The following is a 13,481-nucleotide window of genomic DNA, read 5'->3' as shown; positions in this document are numbered from 1 at the left end:
CACGCACTACAACTACAGAGCCCACACACCAGAACTACTGAAGCCCATATGCCTAGAGCCCGTGCTCCGCAGCAAGAGAAGCCACCACAATGAGAAGCCCATGCACCGCAACGAAGAGTAGCCCCTGCTCGCCGCAACTGAAGAAAGCCCGCGCACAGCAACAAAGACCCAACGCAGTCGTTCATTCATACATACATACACACGTAAATATATATATATATATATATAGAGCATATCTAGCAACAGAGCCCTCATTTCTCACAGCCAATATCACCTATAGCAATCAACTACCCACCTGACAAACTCCTCTTCGATTACTGAGTGACTCCACAGGTGACGGATGTCCAACTGGAGCAGCTGTGTTAAAAGCTGAAGAATCGGTTGCCTCTCTTCTTCCCAGTCAAAGCCATGGGTTGCCTTGGCCCGGGCTTTCCTACCCTAAAAAAGGATATACTTAAGAAAAAATAAGGAAGCTGAAAGGATCATGATCTGCTAGTCTGAGTGCCCAAACTATCCAGTATTGAGACAAGGTAGAAGGTAAGACGGAAGTATTACAAGTTCCAAAATATAAAAGAGCTGCTTGTCAGCAAAAGATACATTGTGATACTTTTGAGTACCTCCTCATAAACCTTAAACATGGGTCAAGGGCAGAAAGGAAAAGATTCTCAGAATCACTGAATTCCATCTTTCCCACCAATTCCCGTATCTCCCCAGATCCCATATTAAGTAAGCCAGGAACAACAAATTACCTTCCCACCAAGGGCCAGGTCCATGAGGCTTTTCTGGCTGGCCATGGTCTCAAAGGATTCCAAGAGGCATATCAGAGCATAGCAGTTCATCTTGAGGGCATTTAGGTGTGCGCTTCTATCGGACCCACTCAAAGTTGCATCATCCAAGATGGCGGGAAGTTCCTGGGTGTGGCGAGATACCACTGCGAGGGGCAGGATCTGGAGTCAGTTTCATTCACTTTCCTCATACAACCCAACTTCAAAACCCCTAGCACTTGCAGCCATCAGATTACCAAAGATCTGTGTTTCATCTCTCAGTGGCTACAACACAAGCTAAGTCCTCTGGGACCCCTGACCCTGATATCCTGAACATGCCCTATCCCTACTCTCTCACTCCAGTTACCCCAATTTCTCTCTGGCAACAGGAAGAACTGCCTCTATTGAAGAGAGGCAGTTCAAGAGTGGGAAGAATTTATTGTTGGTCTGCCCTTACAGTGAACACACATAACTCTGTATTGCCCACCAAGATTACAGACCTATAGGTCAGAGGTCCCTGGGCTTAGCCAAACCAACTGAATCACCACAGCCTTGATATCATCATGTGGCAGGAAACAGTAAACAAACAAACAGCAACACACACCTTCCATCCCCCACCCCCGACCCATAAACACCTTTTATCAGGAATTCCAGAGTATCTTCCTTGAGGCCAGGGTCTATACTTCGAAAGTGACTATGAGGGAAAGAAAGTGCGGGGGGTGAGACAGGAACCTGCAGAGCCCATTCTAATAGATCAGATCAAACCTGAGGAATCTAATACTTAAAACAAAAAAACACGTGGAACTACTCGACTGAATAAATATGGTGGCAAGCTGGGGTAAATGCTCATGAGTAGAAATGTCAGCACCCAGAACCATTTATCAGTGAACTATAAATTGGAATTTCAGGACTAACATGCAAAGTTAGGGCAAAGAGCCACCAGTTCTTTTTAAAGTATCAGAGGGTACTTACTGCAGAATGCTGTAGATGGTATCAAAATGCTCCAGCATAGCCAGGGGCCCCTGAGCTCGAAAGGCAGCCTGAAATGCTATAAAGATGAAAGAAACTGATCAATACAGAGGGACAGGCCTTTTTTTTTTTTTTTTTTTTGCTGTACGCGGGCCTCTCACTGCTGTGGCCTCTCCCGTTGCGGAGCACAGGCTCCGGACGCGCAGGCCCAGCGGCCATGGCTCACGGGCCCAGCCGCTCCACGGCATGTGGGATCCTCCCGGACCGGGGCATGAACCCATGTCCCCTGCATCGGCAGGCGGACTCTCAACCACTGCGCCACCAGGGAAGCCCGGGGACAGGCCTTTTTGGTAAGTTCTACTCATGGCAGAAAATGGAGTTAATTGCTTTTCTTGGTAGAATCACAAAAGTAGACACTTCATTTCAATGTAATCTAGTATTATAACATCTGACACTTTGTCCTGTTTTACAATTAAAGCCTTACTTGAGTTTTATTACCACATCTCTGAACTAGATGAAGCAAACAGTACTGTGCCTATTTTATGGGAAAATAAATTATGTGACTTGTCCAACTGAGTAATGAACATAAACTCAGGATCTTTTTTTTTCCAATTTTGAAATTACAAAAGTAGCAAAAACAGTACAGAGTTCTTGTATTTTTCACCCAGATAATGGTAACATCTTATATAACCATAGTACAAGGATCTATTCTAAACCAAGAAATGAACATTAATTCAATGTTATTAACTAATCTACAGATCTTACTTGAATTTTGCCAGCTGTTCTATTTTTGTCCTTTTCCCAGACCAGGAGCCAACCTAGGATACCACAATGCATTGATTTGTCATACCTCCTTAGTCTCCTCCAATCTTTGTCTTTCATGATCTTGACACTTGAAGTGTATTTGCCAGTTATTCTGTAGAATGTTCCTCACTTTGGGTTTGTCTGCTATTTTCTCATGATTAGATTGAGGTCATGCACTTTTGGCTAGATCACTGAGAAAGGGAGGATGGGTCCTTCCAGATGCATCAAACCCAGAAGGAGGTGATGTCAATGTCTTATTACTATAGCGATATTAACTTTGATCAGTTGGTAGTGTTTGCCTGGGCGTCTCCGCTACAAAGTTACTATTTTCCCCTTTGCAACCAGTAAGTATCTTGTGGGGAGATACTTTGAAAATCCTGTTTCTCACCACATTCTGCCCACTTATTTAAGCATCTATGGATGATTCTTGCCTGCCACAATTATTACTTTTACTAAATGGTGATTTGTCTGTTTCTATCATTCCTTTTATGCTTACTTAATGGGAATGCCAGGCTAAGATGAGCTGTTACTTTCCCTTCATTTATGTATCCAATTATTTGTTTATAACAGAATGGGCTCATGAACGTTTCTTTTATTCTGTGTTTTAATCATTCTTCTTATTATTAATTTTGTTGCTCAGACTGTCCCATACTTGACCACTGGGAGCTCCTTCAACTTGGCCTGTGTCTCTGACATGCTCCCTTCACTCTTGTTCTCTTACTTTCTTGTACCACAAGATGTTCCAGGCTCGTCTTGTACCTTCCTTGGCTCAGTCCTGGAATCAACCATTCTCACTGGAGTCCGGTTTCTTTTATGAGAGAATGGTATGTAGAAACCAAGTTCTAGGCCCTAGTTAAAATCACTGCTGTTGGAGCTTTTAGGCCCTGTCAGTAGAGAAAAGCAGGATATACATATATGTAGGTATAAATGCACACACCCCTATATTTTTATCTGTGTATATATTAAAAACATAAATTCACTTATATATTTGCTTGATCCTAGTATACACATAATACAGTTTCAGAATTGCTAACCCACACCCCTTTAAAAAATAAATTTACTAACTACCTTATGCTAATCGTGTAAAGTTCTTTCATACAGAGTTTACAGTCAAAATGCTGGACTTCCCTGGCAGTCCAGTGGTTAAGACTCCGCACTTCCGCCGCAGGGTGCACGGGTTCGATCCCTGGTTGGGCAAGACGCCGCATGCCACACAGCGCAGCCAAACAAAAGACCCAAAATACTGGGTCTCCTGGTTGCTTGTTAGTTATGTTCTCCTGCAATCCTTTAGTGCGATTAGGTCAAACATCTGTAACACACTTAGGTTCATGTTACCACAGATTTTCCTTGATTTATGATGGGGTTACATCTTGAAAAATCCCCTGTAAGTTGAAAACACTGTAACTCAAAAATTTAATACACCTAACCCACTGAATATCATAGCTTAGCCTAGCCTACCTTAAGCATACATTAGCCTACAGTTGAGCAAAATCATCTACTACAAAGCCCATTTTATAATAAAGTGTTGAATATTTCTCGTAATTTATTGAACACTGTACTGAAAGTGAAAAGCAGAATGGCTGTCTGGGTACAGGATGGCTCTAAGTGTGTGGGTTGGGAGCTGCGCTTGCTGCCCAGCATCATGAGAAGAGTATCCTACTACATGCTGCTAACCCAGGAAGAGATAAAAATTCAACATTCGAAACATGGTTTCTACTGAATACATATTGCTTTTGCACCATCATAAAGCTGAAAAATCATAAGTTGAACCATCATAAGCTGGGGGACATCTGTATTTCTGTTACATTTAAAAAATCCAGCATTTGTTTTTTTTGGGGGGGGCTGCAGTTCCCCGACCAGGGACTGAACCTGGGCCACAGCAGTGAAAGCCTGAAATCCTAACCACTAGGCCACCAGGGAACTCCCTGAAAACCCAGCATCTTTTGACTCTCAAACTCAGTGCTCTTTTCATCTTCACTGTACTGCTTCTATATAAAAACTTCAGTATAAAAGGGAGTAGCAGAGCTTCCCTGGTGGCGCAGTGGTTGAGAATCCGCCTGCTGATGCAGGGGAAACGGGTTCGTGCCCCGGTCCGGGAAGATCCCACATGCCGCGGAGCGGCTGGGCCCGTGAGCCATGGCCACTCAGCCTGCACGTCCGGAGCCTGTGCTCTGCAACAGGAGAGGCCAGAGCAGTGAGAGGCCCGTGTACCGCAAAAAGAAAAAAAAAAAAAAAAAAAAAAAAGGGAGTAGCACCTAATTATGACTTACAACATGCAAGAGTAGCAAGGCAGTATGGGAGTTAATTTTTTTTTTTTCCTGGCTGCGTTGGGTCTTTGTTGCTGCGTGTGGGCTTTTTCTAACTGCAGTGAGTGGGGGCCACTCTTCATTGTGGTATGCGGGCTCCTCATTGTTGGCTTCTCTTGTTGTGGAGCAGAGGCTCTAGGAGCATGGGCTCAGTAGCTGTAGCACGTGGGCTCAGTAACTGCAGCATGCAGGCTCAGTAGTTGTGGTACATGGGTCCTAGAGTGCGTGGGCTTCAGTAGTTGTGGTGCATGGGCTCAGTAGTTGCGGTGCGTGAGCTCTAGGGCAGGGGGGCTTCAGTAGTTGTGATGTGTGGCCTCTAGAGCGCAGGCTCAGTAGTTGTGATGCACAGGCTTAGTTGCTCCGCGGCATGTGGGATCTTCCCGGACCAGGGCTCGAACCTGTGTCGCCTGCATTGTCAGGTGGATTCTTAACCACTGCGCCACCAGGGAAATCCCGGGAGTTAACTTTTGAACCAAGGTGTATATCTAGTTCTTTCTGTGGATGTGGAGGGAAAGAATTCCACCAAATTCTTCTTTTCTGCAGTAAGAAATGGGTTTGCCTAGAAAGCAAGCTTGAACCTTGTACTACATTATCACTGCTGGCTCACTGACCTGATTCATCATATTGCAGTGTTATGCTGTCCAACTACAACCTGGTCCTCTGCGATGCTTAACAAACTATTTTATTTCTCCAATTCCTATTGACTCCCTAGCGCTATACCCATAGCATGTTCCCCCCTTTCTTTATACCTCTTCTTATGCTTTGCCTCTCTTCTTTTAGCAGATGACTGCTTTCTACTTTACCAAAAAGAATGAGACCCAAAGCTCCCTCATGTAATCCTGCCTCTCTGTCAACAAGTCATTCTGCCAACACCTTCCCATTCTTTGCTTCAGTCTCAAGTGAAAAGATTTTCTGTTCTGAAGCTAAGCTGTCTCACTGCCCCAAAGACTTGTCTCCTTTCTTTCACCTCTGGCTTCATCCTCTCTAGGGAATGCTCTTTTCCTGACAATGTGCTTAGGCCCCTACTTCTTTAAAACAAACAAACCAAAAACGATCAGTGCCTTTCATTTATGACTTTGCTCTCATATCCCTTTAAAATTTTGTGTAATCTTTCTCAATTCCCTGAAACCTAGTTTCTGAGATTTACCAATCTAACAGCTATTCTCTCAAAGATTACCCATTACCTATTTTTTATTACATCCAATGATTCTCTCCATTCCCATCCCTCTTTACTTCTCCGAAGCATCACCTGCTGATCTAGTCCAGTCACCCTGCTTAGGTTTACATGTGGCTTGAACATTTACTAGGCTAAGCTACTTAGCTTACCAAGTCTCAGTTTCCTCTTTTGTAAACTGGGAATAATAACAGATCATACCTCATAGGGCTTTTCAGAACTTTTTGGTAAAGATTAAGTGAGATAATCCACATGAAACAGTCAGGACAATACTTAGCACATAATGTAACTCAGTACTTGAAAGCTATCTCCCACTCTTACAAACCTCCTTCTGTAATCTGGAAAATACGGTAAAATGAAAATGAGAAAGAAATAAACACTGTTAACATCTGGCTAATTTTTTTCAGTTTATTTTCTATGCATACTATTTCTATTGTTGAGGTCATGTCACATATTCAACTCTCTGTTCCGTTTTTTAAAACTTAATATTACAATAAGGATATTAAAAAAACCTTTGTCTTTAATGACTGCATAACATTCCACTGAATGTACCTCAATTAACTTACTGTTCCTCTATCATTAGACATTATGATATTTCTAATTTTTTCCACTAATTATTAACACATTTACTCCCCTTGTAAATCTGGATTATATCCCACTGACTGATTACTCCATTCATGTAACTACACAAATAAAAGTGGCTCAAAAAAACATAAAACCATACCAACTATTCTCACTTTATGACCTCAAGTAGGCCCTTAGTATTTCTTAGTAAGCCTATAACAAGTTCCCAGGCCTATTTGCTTTCTTCTAGGCAATTATTTCACACCTTTCCTCTGTTCATAACATCAAGATCATTTTCCCCCAACTCCCCTTCAGTTAAAGGCGTCACTTCCTATCTCACTGAGAAAACTGAATCAGACAGAAGAGAAACTCCAACTGCGCCAAGGTCTGTATTTATCAGCACGACCTGCACCTGTGCCCTAAGCTCTGCCTTTTTTTTTGCTGCTGTGGATAAAGTGTCCATGCTCTAATAACCCACCTCCTCCCCCAGCACCAGATCGCTTACTCTGACTCCTTAAAGGATACTGCTCCCAACACTCATTCACTCTCCCTCTGGAGCGTCAGCTTTCCCCCTCTCTGATTATTCCCATTCAGCACATACACATGTGATGTTGCCCATCTTAAAAAAAAAAAAAGTCCTTCCTTGACTCTGCCTCCCCCTCCAGCTACGCCCTATTTCTCTGCTACTCCTTAAAGCAAAACAACAAGAAAGGGTTATCTAAACTCATCATCTCTAACCTCTCTCTTCCCATTTTCTCATAAACTATTCCAATCAGGCTTCATTCCCACGGCTCTGAAATAGTGTTCAAGGTTACCAGCCATTGCCACATTGCTAAGTCCAGCAATTAAATGTGTAGCTGATCTCTCCTTTCCCTTTTGAAACTTCTCTTAATTTAGCGTCTTTGCTCACTTTCTGCCTCAACAACTAGTCCTTAGTTTCTTCTACTGGTTCTCTCTCATTTTCCCAGCCTCTAAATGTTGGACTGTCTTAGGTCTTATGTCTTGAAACTGCTTTTCTTCTCCATCAATACTTACTCCAATCTCACAGCTTTAAACACTCTCTACATGCTGAATATTAAATCCCAAATGTGTATCGTTAGCTGGAACCTCTCCCCTGAACTCCACAATCATATAACCAACAGTCTAAACGTGCTCCTCTCATACTCTACCCATCTCAGTAAATGACAACTCCATTCTTCTAGTTGCTCAAGTCAAAAAGCCTTATTTATAATCATCCTCAATTCTTCTTTCTTGAACCCTGTAAGTCCAATCCAGTCCATCAACAATCCTGTTGGCTCTACTTTCAAAATTCACTCAGGATCTAACCTTTTATGATCACCTCCACCGCTATCACCCCAGGTAAGCTGCCTGGTATTATTATATTAGCCTCTTAATTAGTCCCCTGCTTCTTCCCTTCCCCCTTACAGTCCCTGCTCAACACAGCAGATATACTTTTTAAATGTCAGACCATGTCACTCCTGTGCTCAAAACACAATGGCTTTCAAGCTCACTCTCTCTGAAGCTAAAGTCTTTACCATGACCCACAACACCCTAGATCAGTGCTTCTCCAACTGAAATGTACATACAAATTACCTGGGGATCTTCTTAAGAAATGGATTTCTGATTCAGTAGTTTGAGGATAGGTCTTCCTCCTGCATTTCTAATAAGCTCCTAAATCATGATACTAATTAACGCTCCTGGTCTGAAGACCACTCTGAAGAGCAAGACTCTAGAATAATCTGTACCACTTCCCACCTGACCTCTCTTTTCCTAGAGTTCTCCCCTCCAACCACATTGACACTTCCCCACCTCAGGGCCTCAGCACTGGCTTTCCTGTCTGCTTACAATGCCCTTCCTTGAGAATCTGCATAGGTAACTTCCTCACTTGTATGGTCTCTGCTCATATGTCATCTATCAGCAAGCCTTCTCTGATCATCCAACATAAAATGCTCGTCCATAACCTGGCTCACCGTAATCTTTTTTATCTTGCTTTATTTTTCTCCTTGGCATTTACAACCATCTGACATACTCCATATTTATTTATTACTTGTTGAAAGCCTTGAGAGAAAGAACTTTGTCACCTTGGCTGCTTTATTTACTGTTGTATCCCCAGTGCCTAGAACACTGCCTGGCACATAGCATAACACCAGTAAATACTTGAACAAAGTAAATGACCTGATCTTGTGTATTTATAGTAGAACTTGTATTTAGGGTTCTAAATACCAAAAGCAATGCAATTGTTATAAAAAGGACTCTTTTTTTTTTTGCGGTATGCGGGCCTCTCACTGCTGTGGCCTCTCCCGTCGCGGAGCACAGGCTCCGGACGCACAGGCCCAGCGGCCACGGCTCACGGGCCCAGCCGCTCCGTGGCACATGGGATCCTCCCAGACCGGGGCACGAACCCGTGTCCCCTGCATCGGCAGGCGGACTCCCAACCACTGCGCCACCAGGGAAGCCCTAAAAAGGACTCTTAAAAGGAACGAGCACTCATGTAACAAAGCGATGCATAATAACAGCTGAAGAACAGTTTGCTAGAGTGTGCAGCTTGTGCCATTGGCGATGCACAGATCCACACAATATGGAGAGAATGGTCTCTCTGTGGACACCCATCAGTCAACTCCACACTCTGTTCTCTTCCTTGCTTACCAAATGGTGATATGTTCGGGTTTAGGGAAGCCTAGGTAATGATCTTGATCAATTTAGCCAATCTGGATAATTCCATTTCCCCTACCAGTAGTTAGGGAAATAGGCACCTGATCCAATTCTGGCTAAGTCTGTTATAAGACTTCTGGTAGTTTTAAAACAAGAAAGAAGAAAAAGCACAAGATAGAAAAATCCCTTCTTCTACTTCTGCACATCAGAGCAAGGAGCTGTCATCTGGCAACAATGATGGGAAGGCCAAGAAGAAACAAGCTGAAATTATATTATCAAAGTGCCTGATAATTAATGAAACTTACTTGTTGTAGGAGATAACAAACAAAGTAGGTTACTATCCAGATGAGGAAACCAAGGCACAGAGAGAATCAGTAACTGTCCAAGGTCAGAGTAGTGGAGGCAGGATTCAAATCCGGGCAGCCTGGCTCCACAGCCTTAATCTCTACTCTCTATAACTCTCCAAAGCAATCTAACTGACACAAGACCCTTCCAAGAAGTACAGTGACATTATGGATGGGGTCTTGTTGATAATGCATGAATTGTTCTCGGTCATCTCTAGGTTTCAATGGGCAACTGCACTGTACATATATTGTACAGTGTTGCAACTGTGCACATATGCTTTTTTCCATTATTGCACTCTTGGAAATGTGATCTAGACTCTAAAAAAGTATTACCTGAAACAGGTCAGGTCAAGTCCCAGACATTCTAGGAGCTATCTTCTCCTACAACTCTTAAAACCACCAGTACTTTATTTTGGCATATGGTAAGAAGTCAGGATCTAAAATAAAATTCTCCCCAAAGACTAACCATACACACCAAGACTGTTTATTGAATAACCTAGAGAAGATGGTCAATGAACATACTCTTCGTGTAATGCAACGCTAGGGAGAAAACAGTAAGGAATAGGAAAGACATGTTCCGTGCCCCCATGGAGCTTAGTGGTGTAGTGGAACAGACAGACACAATATAATCACATGTGGGTGGTTGTTCTGAAGTGCTAGGCACAGTGGCAGCTACGGAGTCTTACCTTTAAGGTGCGATGGAAGATGTCTGATGGACAGTACCTCTTGCACGACATACTGATTCACCCCTCCACTTTTCAACAACTCCTCTGGGGATAAGGGCAGATGGAACTCATACAGTTGGGGAGACATCTTTCCCCCAGTGGCTCACAGGGCTAGAAGCCAAACAGCAAACACATCAGGGTCTGTATCTAAGGGTCGTCTTTTTAATCTGGCTCTATTATTCCCCTCCTCCAATACATAACACTTTTTAGTCTTACATCAAGCTAATAATATTATCTTAGAGCGTGTGAGATTAAGCCTGGACTAGAATCTAATTCTAGTTGTGACTCTGACACTTGGCCATGTCACTTAACCCCCTGAGCTCCATCTGTCAAGCAGGATTACTGATCTCTAATTACTTTACCAAATTTCTCAGGATCAAATGAGTCAAGGGGTATTAAAGTATTTAAAGAACTGTAAAGTGGCATATCGATGCGTTAAGTTAGCATTGTTATTTCTGTTTTTATAGGCAAAACTTCTTAAGTATATAGACACTGCCTCATCTGAGGTCAGAACGGTGATCCAGTATGGGCTAATGGGCTTCCTGTCTCCAGAATGAGAGAACGTGAATATTAACTATTTGTTTACTCTGTGCCAGGTTCTATTCGGCTATTTGAACGTCCTATCTGATCTAAGTCTCCAAATGCCAATCTCATGAAGTGCATGGTAATATAGCTCAATTTACAGATGAGGAAACTGAGACTAAGAAAGGTTAAGCGATTTGCCCAAATTCCACTGCGGATCTGTGAGACTTACTGTTTCTACCACGTCGTACCACAAGGACACACCCACTAGACCTCCCAGCCCAATACCGCGTCCTACAGCCCGGTGGCCGATTTTCCCGGCCTCTCCTTCCCCGCTCCCCCTCAACACCGCACCTTACAAGAGCACTTCGCCAGCCGTTCCTCCAACTCGGGACGTAGGGCTGAAACGAAGGAAAAACCAAGGAGGGCACAAGACGCACCAATCTGCGACGCGGCACTCCCGTGGGTAGAGAGACCGACCAATACCCGCCAGGCGGAGGCAAAACCCCGCCTCCGAGCCGGGCGCCGCGCGGGCAAAGCCACAAAAGTGCAGTTCAAATCTCAACGGCCGCAAGGGAGCCAATCGCGACGCTCGCTGCAGACACCGGCCAATCAGAGCGCAGGAGCCGGAAGGCCCGAGGAGGGCGGGGCCTAGATTCCTGCTCCCCCCCCCCCCCCCCCCCCCCTAGTCTCGCGGCCGCCTCTTTCCCCAAAGAGTCTTCTTTTTTGGCGGTCGGTGGAGAGGAAGCTCTGGCGGTGCCTGCTGGAGATGCCGCGTTTGTAGCTGGGCAGTGGCCGTGCCCCTGGGACCGTGACCCACTCCGTCACCCCCAAGACAGGAGGCAAGTTCAGGCCGGCAGTTAGAAGGCTTAGGCTCTAGTCCAGGTTCCGCCATGTCCTCTGCCTTATGACGTCCAGCAGGTCACTTCACTCCCTCAGCCTCAGATTTCCTCCCCTGTCGAATAGGGGAAATAAAAACAGCTACAGCGCAAAACTGCTGTGGGGCACAGAGAAAGGAAGCTCTGGGTTCCAGGTTCTGGACCTTCCTCTCGCTCAGTTGAGGGACGCCCACGGAAACAGGAAAGGGTGAATTTGTTTGACCTTCAGCTTTGGAGGGCCCTAGGCAACGACACGAGTCCCTCAGCTCTTCCGGAGCTCCAAACCTTCCGGCGGGCAGACCGGAAGCGCCTCGGCTGGGCGGGGCGTCAAAGACCTTCTGCAACGGAACCTGGAGGGCGGGGCTCGTGGCTGGGGAAGGCGGGGCCAGGCTGGGTCTCACCCGGAGCTGCCTGCGTAAAGCCCAAGATGGCTGCGTGCACGTAGTATCCTTGTGAGCCAGGCGGGGACGGTTCTTGTTCTCTCCTTGAAGGCCACGTCTGGCCCTCCCTCCTGTGCTTGTGAGGTGGGCTGTTGTAGGGGAGTGATGAGAGCAATGGCAGGGAGCCTCTCTTGGGTGGTAGGCAGGAGCCTATGGGGCCAGGTGCCGCTGGCCTGCAGAAGCTTCTCTCTGGGTAAGTGGCTGATGCAGAAGGACGCCCCGAGAACTACTTCAAAGTAAGCGGCTCAGATTCATTCCTTTTCTTCCCCATCCCTAGGTGTTCCCAGATTGTTCCATGTGAGGGTCACCCTCCCGCCCCGCAAAGTGGTTGATCGTTGGAACGAGAAGAGGGCCATGTTCGGGGTATATGACAACATCGGGATCCTGGGTAAGACTCGACTCGGTAGTGCAGAATTTCAGAGCGGCAGTTATGCCGTAATGATTATCTTTTTTCACCTGTGTAGAAATGGTACCTTCTTCAATAGTAAGAACAAACACGTGGCTATTTACGTTGTGTTCGGCACTGTTCTGTGTGCCCCGCATGCATTAACACATTTAATCCTCATAACCTTTTCACTTTGCAGGTGAGGAATCTGAGGCACAGGGAGGTTAAGTAGTTTTTCCAAAGCTAGTAAATGGCAGGTCCAGAATTTGAACCCCAAGCAGTCTTGCTCCAGAGCCTGTGCTCTTGTTACCCTAGCGTAATGTGTTTTGTCTCTAGGTGCTGCTAGGGAGATGCAACCGTGTTGAAGGCTTAGCTGGTGGAGGCTGGGTTCTCTCCTCTTGGAACTAATACCTTCTTTCACATTACACAGGAAACTTTGAAAAGCACCCCAAAGAACTGATCAAGGGCCCCATATGGCTTCGAGGCTGGAAGGGGAATGAATTGCAGCGTTGTATCCGAAAGAAGAGAATGGTTGGAAATCGGATGTTCATTGATGACCTGCACAACCTGAACAAACGCATCAGCTATCTCTACAAATGCTTTAACCGACGTGGAAAGTACCGGTAGAAGAGAATGCTTGGAACTGTGGAAGAGGTGTATCTATCACCCAAGAGAAAGGGAAAGTACTTTTCCTTATGAGGAAAGGGATTTGTATGCACTCAGGAATAAAATGGGACTTCTTTGAAATCTGTTATCCACATCTTTATTTTCCTCTAGATGCTACTTTTACTCATTCATGCGACTAGGAAGTGGAACTCATCCCTAAGTCTTATAGTCTTAGGTTTGGACTTCACCGCTTGCCCTTTGCAGTCTAGCCATACCTATGGTGTTTAAAAACTAAAAAATTATTGTTGGCATCTGTTGATGTTTGGCCCTTCATGTATTGAAAGTGGT

The 13,481-nt window shown here is 44.9% G+C and overlaps 2 protein-coding genes and 1 non-coding gene across 6 annotated transcripts in view; 1 reads left to right on the top strand and 2 right to left on the bottom strand.

Annotated features, from left to right (window-relative positions):
- Nucleotides 1–11,988, bottom strand: part of NCAPD2 (non-SMC condensin I complex subunit D2) — a 28,544-nt gene extending 16,556 nt beyond the window's left edge. For 2 of the 4 annotated variants that reach the window (XM_027093215.1, XM_027093218.1), the window contains exons 1-6: nucleotides 11,179–11,988; nucleotides 10,264–10,413; nucleotides 1,737–1,812; nucleotides 1,400–1,458; nucleotides 750–931; nucleotides 296–438 (exon numbers count right to left, since the gene is read on the bottom strand). In XM_027093215.1, the coding sequence (XP_026949016.1) occupies nucleotides 296–438; nucleotides 750–931; nucleotides 1,400–1,458; nucleotides 1,737–1,812; nucleotides 10,264–10,390 (587 nt within the window). In that variant the 5' untranslated portion in view covers nucleotides 10,391–10,413; nucleotides 11,179–11,988. The remainder of the gene's footprint in view (nucleotides 1–295; nucleotides 439–749; nucleotides 932–1,399; nucleotides 1,459–1,736; nucleotides 1,813–10,263; nucleotides 10,414–11,178) is intronic. The other 2 variants (XM_027093216.1, XM_027093217.1) reach the window with 2 other exon arrangements.
- Nucleotides 1,008–1,334, bottom strand: LOC113613038 (small nucleolar RNA U85). Its single transcript, XR_003430061.1, has one exon. It is a non-coding gene; the product is annotated as a small nucleolar RNA U85 (small nucleolar RNA).
- Nucleotides 11,989–12,114: 126 nt separating the features above from the next.
- MRPL51 (mitochondrial ribosomal protein L51) lies at nucleotides 12,115–13,274 on the top strand. Its single transcript, XM_027093230.1, has 3 exons — nucleotides 12,115–12,335; nucleotides 12,420–12,530; nucleotides 12,958–13,274. The coding sequence occupies exons 1-3, from the start codon at nucleotides 12,248–12,250 to the stop codon at nucleotides 13,152–13,154; spliced, it is 396 nt and encodes a 131-aa protein (XP_026949031.1). The 5' UTR covers nucleotides 12,115–12,247; the 3' UTR covers nucleotides 13,155–13,274.
- The last annotated feature ends 207 nt before the right edge of the window (nucleotides 13,275–13,481 follow it).

This window comes from Aethalodelphis obliquidens, unplaced genomic scaffold (genome assembly GCF_003676395.1).
Source record: "Aethalodelphis obliquidens isolate GAN/ISIS:26980383/991018 unplaced genomic scaffold, ASM367639v1 scaffold83, whole genome shotgun sequence".
In the NCBI taxonomy this organism is placed as follows: domain Eukaryota; kingdom Metazoa; phylum Chordata; class Mammalia; order Artiodactyla; family Delphinidae; genus Aethalodelphis; species Aethalodelphis obliquidens.
Note: the sequence above shows the minus strand (reverse complement) of the source record. Positions and strands in the feature narration are given on the sequence as shown.

What these genes read in the sequence shown, in the direction of transcription:
- MRPL51 (XM_027093230.1), top strand. Translation starts at nt 12,248, where the DNA reads ATGAGAGCAATGGCAGGGAGCCTCTCTTGGGTGGTAGGCAGGAGCCTA. An exon ending in CTGCAGAAGCTTCTCTCTGG is followed by an intron (nt 12,336 to 12,419) that starts GTAAGTGGCTGA and finishes CCCCATCCCTAG; the next exon opens with GTGTTCCCAGATTGTTCCAT. An exon ending in TGACAACATCGGGATCCTGG is followed by an intron (nt 12,531 to 12,957) that starts GTAAGACTCGAC and finishes CACATTACACAG; the next exon opens with GAAACTTTGAAAAGCACCCC.